Source organism: Talpa europaea (assembly GCF_964194135.1).
Source record: "Talpa europaea genome assembly, contig: HAP1_SCAFFOLD_93, whole genome shotgun sequence".
Lineage (NCBI taxonomy): Eukaryota > Metazoa > Chordata > Mammalia > Eulipotyphla > Talpidae > Talpa > Talpa europaea.
The window spans coordinates 58,459-81,564 of record NW_028168025.1 but is presented as its reverse complement, the minus strand read 5'-3'; the positions used below and the strand labels follow the sequence as shown (position 1 = coordinate 81,564).

Genomic DNA, 23,106 nt, shown 5'->3' with positions numbered 1-23,106 from the left:
GGCATCGCCCACCCTGTGGGGCGGGGCCAGGCTCGGGGGCGGGGCCTCTGGAGGCATCGCCCACCCTGTGGGGCGGGGCCAGGCTCGGGGGCGGGGCCTCTGGAGGCAGCGCCCACCCTGTGGGGCGGGGCCAGGCTCGTGGGCGGGGCTGCCGGCTGTGCCTGCCCTCTCCCCCACCCCACTCCCCACCCCGCACCCCAGGACAGACAGAGGGGCCTCCGGGTGGCAGCCGCCCGCCCCACGCCCCCTGCCCCAGCACTGGACTGTCCTCCTGGCACCCGACGCGGTCCTGGGGCCTGAGCCGCTGGGGGCCGGCCCGGGGCCAGGGACCGCGCCGCAGCGGGGGGCAGTGGACGCGGAGGCCCCCTGGGTCCCAGCCGCCCACCCAGGACGCGCGGCCGCACTCACCCAGGCTGAGCAGCAGGAGCAGGAGGCCTCTGTGGGCGCGGGGCTCTCCAGCCATGGTCTGTGGGGCCGCCACCTTGGGGTCTGCGCTTGGGCAGGAAGGGCCTGTGCCCCCCACACGGCCGCCCGCCAGTGCCGGCCCAGGTGAGGCTGGGGCCTCCCGGCAGCGCCACCACCTCAGCCCCACCAGCGGACCCGCCCACGGGGCCCCTCCTGTGGGGTGGGGGTGTCTGAGGGTGCCGGCGCGGTGGGTGGGGCTGGCAGCCTCACCCCTCTGGGCGGACGCTGAGAAGCCAACCCCGGGCGCGGCCACCCTCCCTCTCGCCAGGGCTGATAGAGGGGGCGTCCCCGGCCAGGGCAAGCTCAGGCCCTGTGGGCCCTAGGGGGCCTGGCCACAGCCAACTGGCCTGCCCTCCTGCCCAGCCTGCCCCCAGGCCGCCGGCGCCTTGGGGGGCGATGAGGCCCCCAAGGGGCCACCAGGGAAGCAGCTGCAGCTGTGAGGGGAGCAGCCCCTCCTGGGCAGGCTGGGACAGCCTAGCCTGTCCTACCCACTCCTGTCCCCCGCAGGAGACCCTCCCACACCGCTGGGTCCCTGGTCTTGGCCCAGACCGTGTTCCCTGCCTCAGGCCTCCGAGGAGCAGTGTGAACAGCCGGCCAGGCGGCACCAGGGCCAGGAGGCCGGGCTGGGGCTGGCTCGGAGGGCACCCGCTTCCCAGGGGTCTCACCCCTTCCCAAGCACGGGGAGCCCAGGCAGGGCCCACGGGAGGCAGCGGGGGTGGGGGAGGAGCTGGCCTGCTCACTGGCCTGCTCACTTGGCCTGCCCCCCGGCTCGGCAGCTGGAGTGCCCCCCCCCACAGGACACCCTCCCACCCCTCTTGAGCCTGGGCACTGGGCCCAGCGCAGGGTGACCCTGGCATCCAGGGTGGTCAGCCAACCTGGGCTCCTCTGCCTCGGCTTCCTCCGCTGGGTGCTGGGCGGTGGAGGGCCACAGCCTCTCGGGTCTGTCCAGGGAAACAAATGAGGCTGGGCCGGCTGGGAGCGGCTGCTCCCACTGCAGGAATGTGGGTGGGCCCTGCCTGGCATCGGCCAGTGAAGAGGGCGGGAGAGCTGCCTGGCACCGGTGGGCGTGGGGTCCGGGCGGGCAGCCGTCCGCACAGGCGGGGGAGCTGCCCAGGCCTGGCTTCCTGGCCCCCGCGCCTCCCTTGTGGTGAGACTGGAGCTCCTGGCCTGGGCCCGAGGCGACAGGGAGGCCTCGAGGGCCCGGCCAGCCCCAGCCCCACTCCTGAGCGCTCCACCGGGCCGGGCTGGGGATGCCGGCAGGAGGGCTGCTCGGAGCAGTTTCCGGCCCATGGCCACGGGGGGCGGACGTCTGGGGCTGTGGGGGCGTCCAGTACTGCCCACGCGGGACACAAGGCCATGGTCAGCGAGGCCGCAGAGACTGAAATCATGCCAAGTGCCGCCAGGCAGGAGTCAGCTCGGGGAGACAGGAGCACACGCACCAGGGCTTCACGGCCGCCGGACGGAAGACGGCGCCTCGGGGAAGTCACGGACACGCTGGGACCAACGGAGAGGCTGCGCTGCCCGGGGCAAAGAATGCCGTCCCCCGCAGGGACCCCCTCAATGATCCCCCAGAGTGCCCTCAAGTGACCCCCCCACCACAGTGACCCCCGTAGTGACCCCCACGGTGGCCACGCCAGGGCCCCACGCTAGGATACCCTACTCCCGCTCCGGTTCTTTTTTTTTTTAAGATTTATTTATTTATTTATTTTTAAATAGAGGCATGTTTTATTTGTTTGTTTGTTTGTTTGTTTGTTTGTTTGTTTATACAAGCACTGGGTACAGTCAGAAGCGCGGGAGGGTGAGAGAATTCACCAGAGCCAGAGTGGGGAGCAGAGCAGGCAGAAGGACCGAAGGACACTGCTGAGGGGAGCAGCGGGCGGCAGGAGGGGTCTGCGCGCCATGCGGGACCCTCCTCCGGTGGCCGGGGAGCAGCCGGGGATCGAACCGGTGCCGCGGAGGCTGCGGGCAGCTTCGCAACCCAGCGCTCAACCGCTGCGCCACCGGGGAGGCCCAAGATTTATTTTTTTAATTTATACAAAAGCTGGGGTACAGGCCAGATGTGCGGGAGGGTGAGAGGATCCACCAGAGTCAGCGGGGAGCAGAGCGGACAGACTGAGGAAATCCACTGCTGAGGGCCAGCGGGCGGCAGGAGAGGTGTGCGCGCCCTGCGGGACCCTGCGGCCGGGATGGAAGCGGCGCTGCAGAGGCCTCACAGAGCGGTGCTCAACCGCCCGCACCACCACGCAGGCCCTGCTCCTGTTCTTTCTTTTTTTTTTTAAGATGTATTTATTTCTATACAAGAACCGGGGTACAGGCCAGATGCGCGGGGGGGTGAGAGGAGTCACCCGAGATGCTCCTGTTCTTGAGGCGGAACACACACAGCCCAGACTAACAGAGGAAACAAAACCGTCTCCAAAAAGAGCAGCGAGACCAGGCCGGCTCTTCGTTGAGGGCAAAGGGGGGGCCGTGGGGGCGGGGTGGGGGGAGCGCAGGGGTCCCGGCAGCACATGCTGACTTCTGGGTCCTCCACTCCTCCATCCTGGTGACCCACACATCCGCGCTTGAGCCAATACCACGTTCTGTTTTATGTATTTTTTTGAAGATTTTTAAATTTATGCTAAAAGAACTGGGGTGCAGGCCAGAGGTGGGGGTGAGAGGACTCCCCAGAGACAGAGCGGGGAACAGAGCAGACAGATGGACCGAAGCACACTGCCGAGGAGCAGCGGGGAGACAGGAGGGGTCTGCCGCGCCCTGTGGGCAGCTCCCTGGCCGGGGATGGAACTCAGGCCACAGGGGCTGTGGACAGCTTCACAGCGCCCAGACGTGGTTCCTGCGCCCCCAGGTAGGCCCCTGAGGCCAGGCCTGAGGAGCATGGAGATGGCCCAGCGGCTGTGGTTCCCAGGGCGGGCGGGGGCTGTGGTCACTAGGCCTGGGGAGCACCTCGGGCACTCTGCCCCATGCAGCCCCCACGCTCCCGGGTCCACGCCTCTCCGAGGCCAGGCGGCCCCTCTGTGGCTCGGGAGGCTGAGTACCCAGTGTGGCTGCAGGGCCCAGTGACAGAGGAGGGTCACCGCCCTGGGCTTCCTGGCCTAACCCCCGGCCCCAGGAGCTGGCCAGGGAAGGAGGGGAAACCTCTAGCCACGGCACTGATGTGGCTGCTGGGTCCTCTGCTTGGACCTAGCACTGCTGGGGCAAGGCCAACATGCCGCAGACAGGTGTGCTCTGGACAGGTGAGCTCTGGACAGGTGAGCTCTAGACAGGTGTGCTCTGGACAGGTGAGCTCTGGACAGGTGAATTCTGGACAGGTGAGCTCTGGACAAGTGTGCTCTGGACAGGTGTGCTCTGGACAGGTGTGTTTTGGATAGGTGAGCTCTGGACAGGTGTGTTCTGGACAGGTGAGCTCTGGACATTTGCTCTGGACAGGTGAGCTCTAGACAGGTGTGCTCTGGACAGGTGAGCTCTGGACAGGTGAATTCTGGACAGGTGAGCTCTGGACAAGTGTGCTCTGGACAGGTGTGCTCTGGACAGGTGTGTTTTGGATAGGTGAGCTCTGGACAGGTGTGTTCTGGACAGGTGAGCTCTGGACATTTGCTCTGGACAGGTGAGCTCTAGACAGGTGTGCTCTGGACAGGTAAGCTCTGGACGGGTGAATTCTGGACAGGTGAGCTCTGGACAGGTGAGCTCTGGACAGGTGTGCTCTGGACAGCTGAGCTCTCACATGTGTGGTCTGGACAGGAGTGTAGTGCACGGGTCCTCCCAGGAACCTGAGCATCACTGCTGCAGGGTGGGAGCCCCACCACCCTTTCTGCTTCTTGCAGCCCAGGGTGGGGCAGAGGGCAGCCCCCTGCAGGGCCCGGCTTACTCCTGCACCCTTGGGCGCTGTCCCTGCCCGCTGCTGGCCTCCCGGAGGAGCGGGTCACGGCAGGCCTCCTCATTAGCTGCTAATTGCGAGGCGCGCATGGCCTCCAGGGCCGGTGCCGGGGTGACACCTGTTGACAAGCTGTGGCGGCCCCAGCGGAAAGGCTGCGCGTTGATTATGCCGCTAATGACGCGCTCAGCCTGCAGCAATTTCCTTCACAAATACGCCCTCGCGGCAGCGCCTGGAGCCAGGCCTGGGGGCGCCAGGGAGCCGCTTTTCCTCCAGCTCTGGGCCCGGGTCCAGCACCCACCGCCGGCACAACCGCCCCTTGGGACCCTTCTCACCCAGCACCCCACACTCAGGGCTGGAGATGCTTGGAGCAGAGGGACTGGGGGGTGCCCCAAGTCCACCAGACCCAGCTTCTCAGGGGCCCTGCCTTTGCCCCCACACTAACTCCGACCAAACAGCCCGCACCATCCCGGGCACAGGCGGATGGGAGGCAGCGTCTCCCCTCCCCGCTCCCCAGCGGGTGCTCCCTGGGGGCCTGAGCAGCTGCCCCCTGATGGGAGGCCTGGCCCCCCGCAGGCCACAGGCCTCTCGCCCGCTCCCTGCAGCCCAGCCGCCAGAGCAGGGGTACCCTCGCTCCTCCCCCATGTCTGGGGGCCCTAATCCTCGACAGGCCCGTGGAGAGGGCACCGCTGTCCTACAGCCACACGCCTGCCCAGTGCCCCGCCCCAGCATCCACTGGCCCGTCCCCAGGCCTCACCCGCCCTGCCCCTTGGCCCCCGCAGGAGGAGCTGCAGTGCGGGGAGCCCACCCTGGGCAGCCACAGGGCTGCCTTGGCCTCGCGGCCGGGTGGCGACCCCGGGGGCTTGTCCGCAGAGGCTGCGGCAGGACCTGCCTGGGCGTCTTGGTGGACATGGCCGAGGGTCTGCAGATGGGTGGTCCTGGTCCCAGGTGGCCCTGCCGGGGTCTTTACAAGGCAAGAGGGGACGGACAGAGGGGAGCCCCCAGAGCGGGGCTCAGCGCAGTGCCAGGCCCCGCCCCAGCCCCGGGGAGAAGGGCCTGCGCGGCTTGGGGGCAGCAGCCCCACCCCTGCCCGCGTCCTGGCCCCAGGCTGAGGAAACTGATTTCCGCGCTGTCCCGGGAGATGCGCCCACCTCCCGGCAGGGCCGCTCCAGCGGCGGGACACCCCGGCGAGGGAGGCCGCAGCGCGCCAGCTGGCACGGCGGGAAGGGCGCGGTAAATACCCGCTAATGATGATGATGATGAAACAATTTGCAAAATACGGAGCAGGCCCCGGGCGCGCCGCCGGCACGGAGCGGCCCCAGGGGCGCGAGGCTAATAAAAGCCCCCGGAGGGGCCGCGGCTCCACGCGGAGCGGCTCCCGCCCCCGGTGCCGGCTCCCCCCCGCCTGCTCGGCCGTGGTGCCCGTTCACCGCCGGGCGCCCCGCCCCGCGCCCGGGCTGGCCCCGGAGCGGCCGCTGCTGCGCGCGCTCAGCCTGGAGACGCGTCCCGGGAACGGCCGTGGCCCCCGGGCCGGCGGCCGAAGCCTGAGGAGCGGGGGAAGCCTCGGGGCGCCCGGCGGGCGGCGGGCGGGGCGGGGCGCGCTGGGGGCCGGGCTGGGGTCCTGCACCCGCCGGCCCCACGCCCGCCTCTGCCTCGCGCCCTCCCCGCGGGCAGCTCTCGCGGCCACAGCGCGGCCCACCCGCCTCTCCTCGGGCGCCGCCTCCCCTGGAACCCCCTGCTCCCCTGGCCAGCTCCGGGCACGCGGGCTCGGGAGCGGGCGCCCCCACGAGAGTCCCCGCCCCGCCGGCGAAGCCCCCAGCCGCCCCGCCCAGCCCCTCCCGCTGCCCGCAGTGTCCGCCGCCCTCCGGGGAGCCTTCGGCGACCCCGCCCACTCTGGGGCGCCCCGCCCAGCCCGGCCCGGGCTCGGGTGTTGCGCTTCGGGGTGGGGGGGGGGGGGCGCCCCGCTCCCCCTGTGCCCCGAGGCCGAGCGAGCGGCAGCAGGTGGGCCGGGCGGCTGGCCCCGGCGACCCGGCAGGTGGAGCCGATGTCCAGTCGCGGCGCTGGGCTGCGCGAGGCTGCGGGGCGAGGGGGTGTGGGCGTGGCCGCGGACGGTGGGGGGCGCAGGCTCATGGGGGTATGGAGCTTCGGGGTGCTGGTCTGCGGAGCTGGCCCCCAAAATAGCAGGAAAGGGTCGAGGAGGCCGTGACCGAGCAAGTGGGGTCCGCAGGCCCGAGGCTCCGCTCCAGCGGGGTGTCCCCTCGCTCCTACCTGTGTCTGCTCGGACGGAAAGTGGGTGCCGCTCCGGGCCTGGGCGCACACCTGCCAAGGTGATGCCGCTCCGCAGGCTCCGGGGCGTGGCGGGGAGCCGCACCTGGCCGGGGGAGCCGGGGCGTCGAGGCCGCCTCCGGCCAGGTCCAGGCGGGGCCCACGGCGCCGGCGGGGGGCGGTGGGGGGGCCGGGGATCAGGGGAGCGCGCGCGCTGAGAGCCGCTGTGCCCGGGCTCGCCGGCAGGGGGCGCGCTCCCGGGGGACCGGCGCGGGGCGCATGCGCCGAGCGGCGCGCTTTCCGGCAGTGTGGCGGAAGCGCTGGCCGTTTCGCGCCCCTTGGCGGCCTCTGCGCGCGTTGCCCGGCGGCGGTGTGGCCGCCATGGCGTCGCCCTTTAGCGGGGCGCTGCAGCTGACGGACCTGGACGACTTCCTCGGGCCGTCCCAGGTGGGCGGGCGGGGCGGCCTGCCCGGCGGGCGGGCTCCCGCCTGGGGCCGGCGCCCGGGGTCCCGCTGCGCCCCCCGCCCGTGCCCCCGACGCCGCCACGCGGGGGACGCCGGAGCGGGCGGGCGCGGGGCGCGGGCGGGCGCGGGGCGCGGGCGGGCGGGGCGCGGGCGGGAGCCCGCCGGGGCCGCAGGGGGACCGGCCGGCCCTGGGGGCGATGGCCCCGGAGCGGCCCCTGCTGCCGCGCAGACGGCGGGGCCGGCGCGGGGGAGGAGCCCTCGGGCGGGGCGGGGCGGGGCGGGGCGGGGCGGGGGACCCCGCGAGCCGGTGCGGTGCCGCGGCAGGACTGCGTCAAGCCGGTGAAGGTGGAGAAGGGGCCCGCGGGCGGGGCGGCCAGGATCCGCATCGAAGACGACGGCAGCTACTTCCAGGTCGGCCAGGTGAGGCCGGTTCGGTGACCGCCGGGACAGCCGCCTCCGTCGGGCCGCAAGTGACCTGACCCCGGCCTCGTCCCCGCCAGTCCCCGTGGGCAGAACGGGGATCGGGGCCCCGGGACCGCTCATTTTTAGGGAGAAGACTTCGTGAGGGGTTCCTTCAAATGAAGGGACTCGGGGGAGCGGGGTGCGCTGGACCCCACTGTGCAGAGCAGCAGTGGTCACCTTGAGAAGTTGGGGGGCTCCTGGGGTCCTGCTGGCACAGTGTCACGCCCGCAGCCCCCAGATGGCTGGAAGGGAGCGCTGGCCCTCGGCAGCCCTGGGCGGACCCGGCCATCCGGCCCTCGCAGTCGGGGAGGGGCTTGGTTGGGATGGCCCAAAGCCGCTGAGCGTCGCCTGGGCCCCCACAGCGGTGTCCGTGCCGCTGCCCCCCGCCTCTCTGTGCTGGCGCCGCCGCCTTCTCAGCTCCCCACCGTGCCCGTCTTGTGTGCCTCTTCTCCCTTTGGAGCTGGCTGCCAACATTTCTGTCCCCAGGCCCCTGTGGCCCGGGCTGGTCAGCTCTGACCCTGGCAGGAGCAGGCCACTGTGCGTGGGTCTGACCGCCAGCTGGCTGTGCCGAGTCCGAGCCTGAACACGGGCAGCCGGTGCCCCAGGGCCCCCAGAGCTCATGCAGGCGGCCCTCTGCCCACACTGTCCACCCAGGATGGAGGGGTGCGGAAGCTGGAGAAGGCCCAGGTCTCGCTGGATGACTGCCTGGCCTGCAGTGGCTGCATCACCTCGGCAGAGACTGTGCTCGTCACCCAGCAGAGCCACGAGGAGCTGCGGAAGGTTCTGGAAGCTAACAAGGTACGCGCTGGTAGTTTGGGGATGGTCCTTTAACCCCACCTGCTCTGGGGCCCTGCCCTGGGCCTCTCCAGGTCTCCTGATTGCCACGAGTGCCGGGGAGGCTGGGCTGGGCCCACCGTGCCAAGCAGTGTCTCTGCCTCACAGGCGGCGGCGCCAGGCCAGCGGAGGCTGGTTGTGGTCTCCATCTCGCCCCAGTCCAGAGCGTCCCTGGCCGCCAGGTTTCAGCTGGACTCCACGGACACTGCCCGGAAGCTGACAGCGTTCTTTAAAAAGCTAGGTAGCCACGTGGGGGGCTCTCTCGGCTCCCCGGAACTGGAGCCTCCCAGGCGCTCCCAGGCCGCCTGCCATCCAGGCTGGCCCAGCACTGAGTCAGTGCCCGCCCTGAGAGCCTGCCCCGCCCCGCCCTTCTCCCGTTGGCCCCTTGGCCCCCACCGCGGCTGCAGGGCTGAGCGGGGCGGCCTCACCTCCAGGGGCCGACCGTGTGCTGGACACCACCTTCGCCAGGAACTTCAGCCTCCTGGAGAGTCAGCGCGAGTTCGTGAGGCGCTTTCGTGGCCAGGCTGGTGCCCAGAAGCCCCTGCCCGTGCTGAGCTCCGCCTGCCCAGGTGGGCGTCTTGGGGCTGGGCCAGGCCGCGCGCCCAGCAGCCCTCATCACCCCCGGCGCCTCAGGGACCAGGGAGCCCATGGCGGGACGGGCTGCCTCCCCATCAAGGCCCGCGGGAGGGCGGGACAGTGTGGGGCAGGATCAGACAAGGCTGCTCCCTGTGGCGCAGGCTGGATCTGCTACGCCGAGAAGGTCCACGGAAGCGTCCTGGTGCCCCACCTCAGCACCGCCCGCTCCCCGCAGCAGGTCATGGGTGTGCTGGTCAAGGACTTCCTCGCCCAGCAGCAGGTGACAGCCGGCCTTGCGCACTGGAGAGGCAGGTGTGGGCGCTGCCTGTCGCCCTGGGGAGGTGTGGAGACCTCGCCTGCCACCCAGTGGCTCCCGGGGTGCTGGGTTACCTGGACTGGGTGACAAAAGGCCCTGCTGGCCCGGGCGGCGGTGCCGTGCAGCCTGGTAGGGGAGGAGGAGCTTGACCAGGGTCTGCCCTCCGGGAGCCTGACTGGTAATCAGGCGCGTCCTCGGAGCCTGTGGCCCTGGCCCCACCTCTGCGGCCCCAGGCCCAAAGGGGGCCGGCGGCTGGGTCAGCGCCTGCGTGTCCACGCTGCAGCGCGTGAGCCCGGGCGGGATTTACCACGTGGCAGTGATGCCGTGCTACGACAAGAAGCTGGAGGCAGCCCGGCCCGACTTCTTCAGCGAGGAACACCAGACCCGGGAGGTGGACTGCGTCGTCACCACAGGTGGGCCTGCGGCCTGCGGCCCCTCACGTCGTGGCAGGGGTCTCTGGGGGTGAGAGGGGCACCTCGCGTGTGACCCCCACGTTAGGCCCCGGACTGGCCATGTCCTCCGGGCTCAGTGCGCCACGGTCTGGCACAGGAGAGGTCTTCCGGCTGCTGGAGGAGGAAGGGGTGTCCCTGTCGGAGGTGGAGCCGGCCCCCCTGGACACTCTGTGAGTCTTCGCTGCAGGGGCATCGGCCTGGGGGCTGGGCGCCCTGCGAGCGGCCCAGGTGGGCATGTGGGGCAGCCTGGGGACACCGGTCGGCCCCGCCCCAGCCCATGCTGTCCCCCGCCAGGAGCAGCGGCGCCCACGCCCAGGAGCCCACCGGCCACCGGGGCGGGGGCTCGGGCGGCTACCTGGAGCACGTGTTCCGGCACGCAGCCCGGGAGCTTTTCGGGATCCACGTGGATGAGGTCACCTACAGACCCCTGAGGTCAGGGGGCAGCCCGAGTAGCAGTAGGCCCGCCTGTGGCCTGGGGCATATGCCCTAGAGCAGGGGCCAGGCAGCCGGTGCGGCCCAGACGGGATTCTCCTTGCTTGGCACGTGGGGTGGCAGGGGCCCCGCGGGGTTGGGAAGGGCTCCCGCGGCGCCCACTGCAGGCTGGGGGGCAGGCTGTGGCTCCGTGTGGGGCGGCCGCCTGCTGAGCGGGGTCTGGGCCACAGGAACAAGGACTTCCAGGAGGTGACACTGGAGCAGGGGGGCCAGGTCCTGCTGCGCTTCGCTGCTGCCTACGGCTTCCGCAACATCCAGAACCTGGTGCAGAAACTGCGGCGCGGCCGCTGCCCCTACCACTACGTGGAGGTCATGGCCTGCCCAGCAGGTGCCGGCGGGGGCAGGGCCAGCCGGGAGGGGCGGGGCTGGCGGGGGTGCGCCAGCACCCCTGACCTTGCACTGCCCCCCCAGGCTGCCTGAATGGCGGGGGCCAGCTGAAGGCCCCCGACGGCCGGGGCAAGGAGCTGCTGCAGCGTGTGGAGGGGCTGTACGGCGCGGTCAGCACGGAGGCGCCCGAGGACGCGGCCGGTGTGCGGGAGCTGTACGAGGACTGGCTGCAGGGCGAGGGCTCGGAGCGCGCCGGCCGCCTGTTGCACACAGCCTACCGTGCGGTGCCTGCGGCCAGCCCCGGCCTCAGCCTCCGGTGGTAGCCGCCTCGGGCGCAGGCCGGCAGGAAGTCGGGCCCTGAGACCCCAGGGCTGGCCACAGAGGTGCCAGCCAAGACACAGGGACACAGACACTCTGGCCGGGCCTCCCTGACTCACCAGCGGGGCTGGGCCTAGTGAGGCCCGTCCCCCCCATGCCACGGGCCCCGGCGCGCCGCTTCCTGGGAACTTAGAGCGTGGGGTCGGGGGACAGCGCCAGCTTCAGGATCCCGGGAGCAGCAGCATGGCGGTGGCAGCAGAGGCCTGTGCTGGGACCCACCACGTCGGCACCACCCCCACCTGGACCTGCGTCTATCATGGCCTGAATCTGCGTGCTTGGGCTGGGCTGGCCAGCGCCAGGCCTCGGCCCCTCCCTCAGGGCCTGTCCCCCAGCCCTGCTGCTATAAAGGATTTCTACATCGCCCCCACTGGCTCCTTGTGCGGCACCGAGACCGGCCCTCCCAGCTTTATGTCCAGTCAGCCGGGGACCGCAGGCACCCAGGGGCCACGTCCAGGGCAGGCAGTGACAGGTGCTCACTTTCCAGCCGGAGAGGACAGGTGCTCACTTTCCAGTGGGTGCTGGGGGGGTCACTCAAGTCCTGCTGCAGTGTGAGGAGGGCCTGGGCCTGCGCTGCCCAGCGCCCCGATTGGTCCACCGTCCTGGTGGCTTCGCCCCAGGTGGACGCCTGATGGAGTCATCCTCCTGTCGTGCAGCTGGGGCGCCTGTGGGCCTTGGAGAGCTGGGCAGCTGGCTGGGCTCAGTCACAGCCTGGACCTGGGAGCCCTGTGACCATCTGCATCTGCCCAGACCCATCAAGTGGCGCCGACCGGCGCAGCGGTAGGTTAGCAAGGCTGACCCAGGGATGAGAGACTGAGCTAGGCGGTCAAGGATTCGGCGCAGAAATGACAGACAGACACACTTCAAGAGTGAAGATCTGAATGTGATGTGCTCAAAATCATCATACACTTTTGTACCTTTTCTAACAAGGGATGATTTCATACCAGTTCATTTTTTCTCAGCAGGAGATGTTTAGTCACACGCAAGACATTTACTTCATCATTCAGGGACACGCGATCGACGTGCCATGGCGTGGAAGGCTAAACAATCGCAAGGTTCCGATTACAGCAGTCTATTTCTACACAGTTATTTCTGATTAGACAGAACAGCATTTCTCAAGTTAGTTTTTCTTGTTTCTTTCCCAATACCGCTAATAATCAGAAAGTATTAATGTCTAACTACTGTTGTATTTCACATTTAACGATCACGAACAATATTTTTTCTATGTAAGCATTTAATTTTTGTGGTTTTGACTCATGTGAGAAGCATGATGATTATTCCGAGGCTACTTTTACCACACAGTTTTCTTCATCTTGCGTTTCCCGAAACTGATTTTACACATCTATAGAAAAAGTCAAGCAGGTGAGAAAAGGGTATGATCACAGACCGGTTGCTATGTTGCTTCTTCTGCAGGAACAATGACCAACTGGTTAATAGTTAAACCGTTTTGTTGGTGACTCCATCAGGCTGGTTTGTAGGCGACGCTCTGCAGCAGCCACGTTCTCAGCCAAAAGAAGGGGTTTTTTACTGCGGGCTTAATGCCTGAATTAGGCTTACAGGCCTTTAGCCATTTCTCTGATGTGAGCGCCAAAGATGATCACAGTGAAGCCCCTCGGGGACTGCGCCTGTCTTAGGTCGTCAGGAGTCGCAGACGTGAGGCTGGCCAGTGCCTGCTGTAGTCTGCCCCGATCTTACCCGTCATTGACTGTCCAGTCCAGCGCACAGGGGAAGGGGGTCTTATTCACTCGGAGGGACTATGTGTCTCAGTGAAGGCCTCCCTCTTTCCAGTAAGGTCACTGGCGTTCAGCAGCAGGGGCTGCCGCAATCAAGACCACTGCCCAGGCACCTGCAGCCTGGGCTCGGAGCAGGCCAGCCTGGCCCTCCCATGGATGGTTGCTGCAGGGCTTCCACCTGTGCGGTCCAGGGTGTGTTGGGACCACCTTGCGTCCCTCAGCTGGGGGGCACAAGCTCCATGCCCTGCCCAGTGGGGGGGGGGGCAGGGTGGCCAGCGTCTGGGCCAGGACCTCCTGGTGGGCCCACAGCCCATGGTCAGACACCCATGGAAGCAGCCGGTGCAGCCCGGCTTCGGGAGGCAGCGCAGGTGGACAGCCCCAAGCTCGGGCTGAGGGGAGGGCGTCCTGCTCCTGGCCCACGCTGGCCAGCTTCAGCCTGCAGGTTGGCGAAGCACTCGTTGGCACCTAGCCTGGGCCACCTGGCAGGAGAGTTCCCCTGGGCCTGCCCCTGGTCAGCAGTGGTTTTGGGTGGTCTGTGACACCTGCTGCTGGTCCACGATCTCCAGCAGCCCGAAGGGAGACAGGTGAGCTGCCCCCCCCCACCCCACCACTCCTCCCTGGGCCAGCCAGGGAGAGGGGCGGGGTGCCCCTGGCGGAGCCGGGGTGTACAGGCTCGACAGAGCGGGCAGCAGGCACTGGATGAAGGCGAAGAGGCCAAAGGCCATCAGAGGACATGGAGCCCAAGTAGCCAGGGCACAAGCACCAACCAAGATTCCCGGGGAGCCTGGCTTCATGGTGACCAGCGTCGGCCAGGCTGCCTATCCGCCAGCACTGTCCCGCCACCCACAGCCTGCCCCCACCCTCTTGGGCACCCCATGGCGTCCCTCGTGTGCTCCTGGATGACCAGGTCCATGTAGTGTCCCTACAACTTCACTGCGCGGGGCCGAGCTCCGCCGCCCCAGCCCCTTCCTCAGGGAGAGGGGCCTGACCCCAGACCCCCAGGCAAGGGCGTGCGAGGCAGGGTCACTCCGCACAATCGCCTCGCGCCCCTCTCCCGGGACGGGCTGGAAGACCCCTGTGCGTCCGGACGCCGCAGCCTCCGCACGCCGCAGCCTCCGCCCACCGGCCGGCGCTGGGCCCGACCCCGACCCCGAGCCGCGGGTCAGGAGCCTGGACCGGGAGCGGCCCCCGACCTGGCCCAGCCCGGGTCCAGCGCGCAGCCTCCCGCCGGGCCGCAGAGCACCTCCTCCTCCACGAAGCCCTCCGAGCGCCGGCTGAGCCCACCCCGGCCCCAGTCCCGGCCCCGGCCAGGACGTCTGCGCCCCCTGCCCCCAGGCTGAGGGCCAGTCCCCGCGCTCAGCCAGCGCCAGAGGCGCCCAGCGAGCTTCCAAGGAGGCGCAGGGCAGGCCGGGCGCCGGCGCAAGGGCCCGTCCCCGCAGCCCGCGCGGGGAGCGCCGGAGGCGGGTCTGTGAGGCAGGCGCCTGGGAGGGGCCGCCCCACACGGGAGGCGCCCTCCGCTGCCCGCTGCCCGCTGCCCGCCTGGGTGGGGCCGGGAGTTGCCAGACCGGACCGACCGCAGCGGCCTTGGCAACGTGCTGGGTCCCCGCAACAGGCCAGGCGGCCGCGACGCACCCCTGGGGCTTATGGAGCGCGCGGCTGGCCCGAACTCCGGGCCTCCCGGCCCAGCGCAGGCCCCTGAGCGCGTGAGTCCTCCCGGGGGGCCGGCTGTCCTTTCCTCCGGACCCCGGGGCCGCGTGCTTGGCAGACACACACCCTGGGAGGGCGGGCGCAGGTTTGGAGGCCACTGCCCAGGCCTGAGGCCCACCTTGGGGAGTAGGGATTGGTCTCTGCCCAGGTGCTGCCCCAGGCCGAGGACTGGCTGCCGAGAGCCCCTGGGGGCGCCCCGGCCTGGGCAGGCGGCCTCCACACGGCCGGCCCCTGGGACCTGGAACTGAGCGAGGAGCAGCGGCTGCGGGTAGGTGCGGCGCTCCGGGGCGCGGCAGGAGGGAGGGCACCCTGGACACCCACAGGCGCGCCCTCTCCCCTACCCCAGATTTCTAAGGAGCTGGTCGACCTGCGGATCGCAGCCCACCGCCGGCAGGGCCAGCAGGAGGAGGACATCTTTGAGCTGAAGAGCGAGGTGGGCGCTGGCGGGCCTGGGCCTGGGGTGCGTGCTGCCCACCACGTGCCCTGCCGAGCAGGGGTGCTGTCGCCCGCAGGTGCTGCGGCTGGAGGGCCGAGTGCTGGAGCTGGAGCTGCAGGGCCGGGAGACGGCCAGGGCGGACCCCGGGCCCCGCCCGGCCCCAGCACAGGCGCGCGGGCAGGCACCCCGCGACCGCCGTGGTGTCCAGGTCTCCGCGAGCGCAGGGGGCATCTGGCCGGGTGGGCCAGGGAGGCTGAAGCGGGGGTGCGGCCAGGGAGGCGGCAGCCACCTCTCCCTTCCGCACAGGGGCAGCCTGCCGGCGACCCGGGCCCCGAACACGAGCAGCAGGAGCTGGGGAGCAGCGCGGGTGTGGTCACCCGGCAGGGGCAGTGCAGGGACCCCGGGGCCTGGGGCCTCCCCCTACCGGTCCCCGTGCCCCCCCTGCCGCAGGAGCGGCACCAGGCCCGGCAGCTGGCGCTGCAGGCCCACGTGTGAGTGGGGGCTCACCTGGTGCAGGCGGCTGTCCCCCGAGGCAGAGGCGCCCCACCCCACCCCGGCCTCACTGAGCCGCCCACCCGCAGGGCAGTCCTGGGCCGGCAGCTGCAGGGAGCCCGAGAGGAGGCCAGGACAGCTGGGCATCAGCTGGCCACACAGGCTGCGGTGAGACCTGCTGCGCCGGCTGTGAGGGCGGGGAGGGGTGCCCCCAGCAGTGTCCACTTGTGGCCGTGGACTCAGGGCCGTCTCTGCCATAGGTGCTGTCCACCTGCCAGGACCAGCTCCGCCAGGTGGAGGCCGAGAACGCCAGGCTGCAGCTGCAGCTCAAGAAGCTCAGTCAGGAGTGCGCCGTACGACTGCAGCGCTGCGCCCGGGACGCTGTGGTGCGCGGGTGCCGAGCAGTGGCCTCTGGGAGCACCCGGGCCTGGCCCCTGCCGGCCACCCACCCGCTCCCAGCTAAGCCTGCCCATCTCCCACAGGAGCAGGCTGAGAGGGCAGGGCAGGTGCCCGAAGCCCCCACCCTGCGGACACTCCTGGAGGCCGCCGTGGAAGGCATCCGGGCAGCCCACCGCACCCGCGAGCAGCAGCTGGCCCGGGCCGCCCACACCTACAGCAAGCGCCTGGCAGACCTGAGCCGGAGACACGAGGCCCTCCTGGCTGCCCAGAGGTGGGTCCTCGAGAGGCGGGCACCCGGGTGGGTGGCCCAGCACGCGGCTCCGTGCCGCCGACACTAGTGGACACCGACAGGGTCCCCATGGACCTGGAGCCGCGACCCCGGCACCTGGTCCCGGCGCTTGGGCACCAGCAGGAAGACCAGGTGAGGCAGGAGACAAAGCTCTGGGGGGTCCCGGGGGACCCCGCCCCGGCCTTGGGGGCAGCCGCAGACCCACTCCAGGCCGAGGACCTGCCCCTGGCCCGAAGGCAGCCCACGCCCGGCAGGCCCAGCACGCCACTCCCGTCCCCGCAGGAGGGGCCCAGAGAGGCCTCCCAGCTCCGGGCGTCAGACTCACAGTAAGTGCTGCGGCCCAGGCACACCTGCAGGGGTATCACTGCCTATCAGGACACTGGGGCCACCTCCAAGCCGGCCTGTGGCTTAACACCCCACCCAGCTCCAAGCCTGGCACAGCCCCAGCGGCAGGCCCGGTCCAGCCCCCCAGCCCTTCCCACTGGGGGTGACTGATCACGCCCCGCTCACCCCTCCAGGGGCCTGGAACCTGCATCCTGGGCCCAGATCCACCGGAAGCTCCAGGAGTTCTCCCTCGGCACCCAGGTAGTGGCCAGGTCAACCCCCCCTCCCCAGGGCCCCCCGCAGCGCCCCCCACAGTGTGCCCCTCCATAGGCGGCGCTGGAGCGGGACCGGGCGCAGCTGCTGGTCCGGGCCACCAGGGCTGAAGAGCAGCTTTCTGAGCTCCAGGAATACGTGGACCAGCACCTGAGCAGGTGGGCTCTCGGGGGAGCCTTGGCCCGCACTGGCCCATGGCCTCGCGGCGGCTGAGCCCAACCTCTCTGCACAGGTACAAGCAGGAGATCTTGAGGCTGAGGATGCTCGTGGTTAGAAGGGACCCCTGGGAAGCAGGGGCTGCGCCTTTGGACAAGCCCCAGCGCCCGAGGACCCACAGCCAGTAGCCGGTCACCTGGGGAGACGGCGCTCCCGGCGGCAGGCAGCCCCCGCACCCGGGTGCTTGGCAGTGTGCAGCAGGACTGGGGGGGCCGGTCCAGAGTCTTTATTGTGTTGTCAGCCAGCCTGAGAGCCGGGGGCCTTGGGGGCTAAGGCAGCACCAGGTGCCAGGCGAGCCTGCCTGGCTGGCCCCCTAGGCTGGATGTCGTAAGCCCAGACTCGGTCCAGACCCTCGCCCACCACCGCCGTGGGCTGCCAGGTGGGGAGAGGGAAGCGCCCGGACACTACGCGGGCCCCGGCGGGCAGCTCCGCCTGCAGCTTGTCTTCCAGCAGCGGGAGCTGTGGGGGGGAGAGGGGGGGATGGGGGGTGGGCGGGCGCGGGAACAAGCTGCCCGCCTACCCCCCTGCCCCGCCACAGCTGGGAGAACCCCTGGACCTACCACGCTGGGGGCCAGGAACACAGACACGTTGCGGCAGTCCCGCAGGCTCGCCTGCAAGGAGAGGGGGCCGTGGGCCGGGGTCGTCGTGCCTTCCCGGCCCAGCCCTCCCACACCGCGGCAGAGCTACCAGGGCGTCAGCAGGTGGAGCCAGAGCGGCAGCGTGGAGACGGGGGTGCCCGAGGCGCCAGGGTTACCTTCCAGAGGTCCTCCCTGCGGTAGCTCACGCTGGCGGCACAGCCCGCCCTCCAGGCGTGCAGCCGCGCCAGCCCCAGCAGCCACGGGTTCAGCTCGTAGCCCAGGGCTGGGCGGAGCCCGCACCTGTGGGCTGCCAGCACCTGCGGGCAAGGGGCACAGGCAGCAGGGGGTGGGAGGCCCACGCTGGCAGGGCCGGAGGGGGCGACCCCCGCCCCCGACACAAACCCCTCCTTACGATCCTGCCGTCGCCCGAGCCCAGATCCACCGTCTTCCCGGGACGGCCGCGCAGCAGCGACAGCACGTTCTGCACCTGGCGCGGACTCGCACCCACGTAGGGCACCTGGGGGCGGGGCTGGACTCCACTGGCCGCTCCCACTCCCCGCAAAGGCACGGGCGTGGAAGGTGGGCCTCCCGGCTCCCAGCACCGCAACCCGGCTGGGCAAGAGCGTCCCGCCACAGCCTGGCCTGTGCGCTGCCCAGCCCGGCCCCGCACGCCCGCCCCAGGCCAGCACCTGCCCGGCACGCCGCAGGCCCCGCCCACCCCAGGGCCCCGCCCACAGCGGCTCCCCCTCCGGGCCCCGCCCACAGCGGCTCCCCTCCGGGCCCCGCCCACAGCGGCTCCCCCTCCGGGCCCCGCCCACAGCGGCTCCCCTCCGGGCCCCGCCCACCCGGGGCCCGCCCGCACCTGCAGCCGCAGCGGCACGCGCCGGAAGCCCGGCTGCAGCAGCAGCGCCCACACGGCGTAGGCGGCCAGGCCCGAGCCCGCCGCCGCCTGCAGCAGCTCCCACGCGCCAAGCTGCCGCCCGCGAAGCTCCGTCAGCGCCTCGGCCGGGTCGTCCTGCTCCATGGCTACGGGACCGGCGGCTCGGGGCCGGCCCCCCACCGTCCGCGCGGCCGGAAGTGACGCGCTCCCGAAGCGCCGGTCCGTGCGCCGCCCGCTCCGCCCGGCGACGGGGCCGTGCCCGCGGGTTCCGACCGCGCAGCCCGCCCCGCCGGGGCTCGCGTTCCGCGCGGGGCCCCCTGGGCCGGGCCGGCCGCTGTCGCGCGTGGACGCCCTCGCTGGCTTCCCGCCTCCGGCCCCGCTTTATGCTTATTTTTTCTCTTTAATATATTTTATATAATTCTTACATCATTTTTCATTTTTGCACAATGTATGCGTTTTCATCTTGGTTGTGCGCCCCACGCAATTGCACCCCCCCATTTTGACCCCAATCCCTGTCCCCCCGCAGTGTGCCCCTGGCCCGTGGTTGCTTGTCGGCTTTATTTTTTTCTTTGTTATAATTAGTCATTTTCTGGTCCCTTATTTAGGATTTCTAGATTCCTGCTATGAGTGAGACCACCGGGATTTTTCTTGTTCTTTCTGGCTTATTTCGCGGAGCACGATCCCTTCCAGCGCCGTCCATGTTGCTGCAAACTGCACGAGTTTATCTTTTTTGATTGCCGAGTAATAGTCCATGGTGTACCTGTACCACATCTTCTTGATGCAGGCATCTGTTTTGGGGCATTTGGGTTGTTTCCATAGCTTAGCTATTGTAAATAGTTCCAGCCCCGCTTTAAATAAAGCTTTGGCTGAAACGTCTCAGCCTCTGTGCTCTTCGGTCTTGCCTTGTGGGTGAGGACTCACGCAGGTTGCCCCATCCCTCCGGGGATCCCTGATGCCCCCACGCGACGCAGGGTGGCCACACCTGGCTGACCAGCCCGCGAGGCCCTCCCCCACTGTAGGGGCAGGAAGGACACTGAGCAGGTTCCCTGATCCAGCGGAGCGGGTAAAGGAGGAGTCCGAGTCTTCAGTGGCTTTTGCAAGACTTTTACTTGGATTGACCAGGCATATGGCAGGCAGGAGTGCGGGGAGGCCGGGAGGCTGGCAGTCCTAGCCCCCAGCAAATCCTCACTCTATCTGGGCTCTCTGGCGTTCTCTCTGCTTCTCTTCTCAGCTTCCGTTCGTTCTTGGCATCTCTCTTGGCTTCTCTTTCTCTCAGCTTCTGCTGGTGTCCCCGTGAGGCCACCCAGTCTTTCAGCCCAAGTGTACCCACTTCAGGTGCCCGCCATCAGGCATGCATTCAGGACCACAGGATTCCCTCATCTATCCTACTGGCAGGAGGGTAGAAAAGCCTGATATTTTTTCCTTACCCTACACCCGCGATGGTCACTGTCCGGCGAGGTGCAGTGCAGGCGCAGGGACGGCTGCCACTGAGAGGGCTTGGTTTCAGAGCAGACATGGGTCTGTCTTTAATGCCCGCCTATTTTTTCTCCACCTCCCTCCCTCTTTTTAGTCTAGGTGAAGGGGCAAAACCGCGTGGAGGATGTTTCTGGCTTTAGGGCTTTAGGGGGTCCTGTGGACACATGCGTGGGGCTGCCTGCAGCCGTTGCGGGGGGCTTCCTGGGGGGATTCGCAGCTGTGTGCTTGTGCATTTCTCACAACTTGGCTTGGGGGCCGAGGGCCCAGCCTTCTGCTGCAGCCCAGCGCTGCTGGCTGGGTCTGGCCACCTGGAGTGAGCTCAGTTGGCGTCTGTGTCCGGGAGGTGTGTGGCTTTTCTGAAATGCTGCAGTCGGGGAAGTGACCGGCCACGCGTCTTTGAACTGTCATGCTGTTTTGCAGTCAGAGGAGTTGTGTAAAAGTTCAGCCGCCACACACCACACACACGCCTGCCGTCCTCCCTGGCTGCTGGCGCAGAGGAGGACCGGCCCCTACCAGAGGCTTTGACCCTATGGCACAGAATCCCTCCAGGGGCCAGCGCTCCTCTGGACCCTGCCTTTCTTTGAAACCTGCAGGTCTAAAGCCCTCGGTGCCTCCTGTTGGAGGGGGCCCAGTGGGAGGTGACCTGGAGACAGGTCTTGGAACCTGCCAAAGGCCTGAGATACTCCTTCACGAGAAAGACAATGGCTTGAGTGTCCTCTTTCTCCTTCAGCATCTGCTGCCAGGCGCCCTGGGTTGGCCTCCTCGTGGGCACCAGAGCCCCGGAGATGGGTGGGCAGAGCTCCGTGGCCAGCATTGCCCTCTCCCTCTGTCAGCTGCAGTTGGCAGGTCGCACCCGGATTCACGCAGCCTCCTCCAGCCTTAGGGATTTGAGTTTAGAGAGAACTTGATTGGGGCTTTTGTTTTTAAAGATGTATTTTATTTATTTATGCATACAAGAGCTGGGGTGCAGGCCAGAGGGGCGGGGTGGGGAGGATTCCCCAGAGACAGAGTGGGGAGCAGAGCAGGCAGATCCACTGATACGCACTGCTGAGGGGAGCAGCAGGGAGACCGGAGAGGTCTGCTGCGCCCTGCGGGTAGCTCCCTGCCTGGGGATGGAACTTGTGCTGCAGGTGCTGCCGACAGCTTCATAGTGCTGAGACTAACCCCTGCGCCACCGGGGAGGCCCATAAATTTTTAATTGAGGTTATTCCAAAGTCTGCACCCCTGCAGGAATTGCTTCTGGAGAAAGACTGACTCACGGCCAGTGGGTGACCCAGGGCTCCTGGCCGGGGCTGCCATGCACAGCGAGGAGGCTGCTCTGGTTAGTCCGTGTGGAAGGGCCTGGCTCTGGGGCGCTGGCCGACCGGCCCGCAGCCTGCACCCTTGCCTGCGCCACGGGGGAGGAGGGACGCATCCTGTCACTCGCGTCAGTGCCCGCCTCTGCTGGGTTTTAGTGGGGGCCTGACTTCATTTTATCGAGGGACTCAAAGAGGCATTTGCTCCCGGAGGAGGGGGCCAGGCAGTGTGGGACCCTGAGGCTTATCAGGCTTGGATTGTTTTCATCCTCTTCCTCTCCAACGAGGTGGAGTGTTTGGGCACATTTTCTGAGGGCCCCTATCTGCTCACAGAACCCTCACCGTGGGGAGCCCGGGGCTGGACGGGACCCTGGGGGTGGCCGCAGCGTCTCCGGGCTGCCCGCTGCTTTCCCTCCTGCTGCACCACGCGTGGGGCCTCCTGCACGTCCTCGGCGCCCACCCAGACCCTTGACTGTTTTGTCCACATCTAGAGGATCTTTGATTTGCAAAGAATCCAGGAACTCCTTGTCCACGAGGATGGCCAGCCCCTGTCCAGTGCCCAGCCCATGGGTTTCCATGGTGTGTTCCTTCTGACTTGGCATTTCTGTGAGACCTGGGCCGGGGGATGCTGGGGGTGCGCGGGTGCTGGGCCTCAATGGTGCATTTGATCTGTCTCCTTCTATTCGAATTGGAAATATGTTTCATTACGTGGCTCTGATTGAAATTCTTCTGGGGGTTGAGCTCAAGCTGAGCCAAAAAGAGAGCCTGCCACATTGCCTGCAGGCCCCAAAGACCACCGGCCAAGTGGGGAGGGGCCCGCTGGGAGCCCCGCAGAGGTGCCCAGGAGCCCCGGGAGGAAGAGATCTGAGGCCGGGCTGGGCTGGACTGGGCTGGCTGTGAGCCCGGACCCTGGCAGAGGGCATCCGGCACTGGCCATGCTCACGCAGCGGTGGCTATTCTGCCCCGGAGTTAACGCAAAACCCGTGGAGTGGGTTGGAGCTCAGCCCGGCCACAGGTGCGCTTCGCTGCTGGCGCTTAGAATTGGAACGAAGATGCAGAAAATGGGCTGAATAGTAGAACCATTTAAAATAGTATTTCCGGGGCCTCCCTGGCGGCACAGGGGTTGCTCTCAGCGCTATGAAGCTACCGGCAGCCTCTGCAGCACGAGTCCGATCCCCGGCCAGGGAGCTACCCACATGGCGCGGCAGACCCCTCCTGTCTCCCCGCTGCTCCCCTCAGCAGTGGATCTCAGTGGATCTGCCTGTTCTGCTCCCCACTCTGTCTCTGGCGACCCCTCACCCCCCACACCTCTGGCCTGCACCCCGGCTCTTGTATGCATAAATAAGTAAAATACTATTTCCTTCTTCCTGGGATGTTTTTTCTGAAACTGCTGTTTGCTTGACTAAGCCCGCAGCCGTTGCTGTTTTCTTTTGGCTTAGCCTGACCAGCTGCTTTCTAGAAGCCCCGGAAAGGTGGCCTCCCACCGGCCTGGGGCTGGCTTGCTCTCTCCTCCAAACAACCGGGGCCCTGGCGCAGTCCGCCGCCTGAGGTCACCCCCAGACAGGACAGTGGCTAAAGTGGCAAGGAAGGGGGGCGACGAGGAGGGGAGGACGACCACAGACGCCGCTTCCTGCCCCTACGTGTCCCGGTGCCCGGAGCCAGGCTTCAGGGGCCGCTGGAAAGAGGCAGAGCGCGTGCCGGGTGGGCTCGCTGGGGGACGGGGCATCTGGCCACGCAGAGGCCGTGAGCTCTCTCCTGTAGCTCCTGCATAAACGGACCTTCCTGCTTGGGCTTCTCTTGGCCTGTCCACTTTGGGGTCTTGTCATGTGGGTGAGGACTCAGACTCAGGCTGCCCTGTTTCCCCTGGGGGTGCCCTGGAACTTGCCCACCGGGATACCCCGCAGCCAGCCAACCCAGGAGGGTCACAGGTGGAAGCCGAGTGGGAAGGGGGTGCGGGGGCAGGCGAGGGGGTCCAGCAGCCCCAGAATGTGAATGTGCCGGGAGGGAGGTGGGTGTGGGGCCCAGGCCTCTGGGGCCAGCCCAGCCGTGGGTGCTGAGCAGGCCCAGGGAGGCCTCCCTCCTTCTGGGGGTTAGGAAGAGACTGAGCTCTTG

The 23,106-nt window shown here is 68.3% G+C and overlaps 3 protein-coding genes across 3 annotated transcripts; 2 read left to right on the top strand and 1 right to left on the bottom strand.

The window, feature by feature from the left end:
• Positions 1–6,979: 6,979 nt before the first annotated feature.
• On the top strand, positions 6,980–11,190 carry CIAO3 (cytosolic iron-sulfur assembly component 3; the record flags this gene model as incomplete). The annotated part of the gene is made up of 11 exons (XM_084259765.1): positions 6,980–7,045; positions 7,387–7,482; positions 8,179–8,322; positions 8,467–8,599; positions 8,793–8,927; positions 9,096–9,214; positions 9,534–9,663; positions 9,800–9,872; positions 9,997–10,134; positions 10,365–10,522; positions 10,606–11,190. 11 exons carry the CDS (start codon positions 6,980–6,982, stop codon positions 10,842–10,844), a joined length of 1,431 nt encoding a protein of 476 aa, XP_084115891.1. The 3' UTR covers positions 10,845–11,190.
• A 3,082-nt stretch (positions 11,191–14,272) lies between these two features.
• CCDC78 (coiled-coil domain containing 78) lies at positions 14,273–16,921 on the top strand (the record flags this gene model as incomplete). The annotated part of the gene is made up of 11 exons (XM_084259761.1): positions 14,273–14,332; positions 14,467–14,604; positions 14,683–14,769; positions 14,849–14,980; positions 15,079–15,263; positions 15,309–15,432; positions 15,525–15,650; positions 15,747–15,934; positions 16,471–16,537; positions 16,607–16,707; positions 16,782–16,921. 11 exons carry the CDS (start codon positions 14,273–14,275, stop codon positions 16,891–16,893), a joined length of 1,320 nt encoding a protein of 439 aa, XP_084115887.1. The 3' UTR covers positions 16,894–16,921.
• An 81-nt stretch (positions 16,922–17,002) lies between these two features.
• Positions 17,003–18,426, bottom strand: ANTKMT (adenine nucleotide translocase lysine methyltransferase; the record flags this gene model as incomplete). The annotated part of the gene is made up of 5 exons (XM_084259760.1): positions 18,206–18,426; positions 17,756–17,860; positions 17,520–17,660; positions 17,326–17,376; positions 17,003–17,224 (listed from the first exon to the last, which is right to left on the bottom strand). Exons 1-5 carry the CDS (start codon positions 18,365–18,367, stop codon positions 17,003–17,005), a joined length of 681 nt encoding a protein of 226 aa, XP_084115886.1. The 5' UTR covers positions 18,368–18,426.
• Between the last annotated feature and the right edge of the window lie 4,680 nt (positions 18,427–23,106).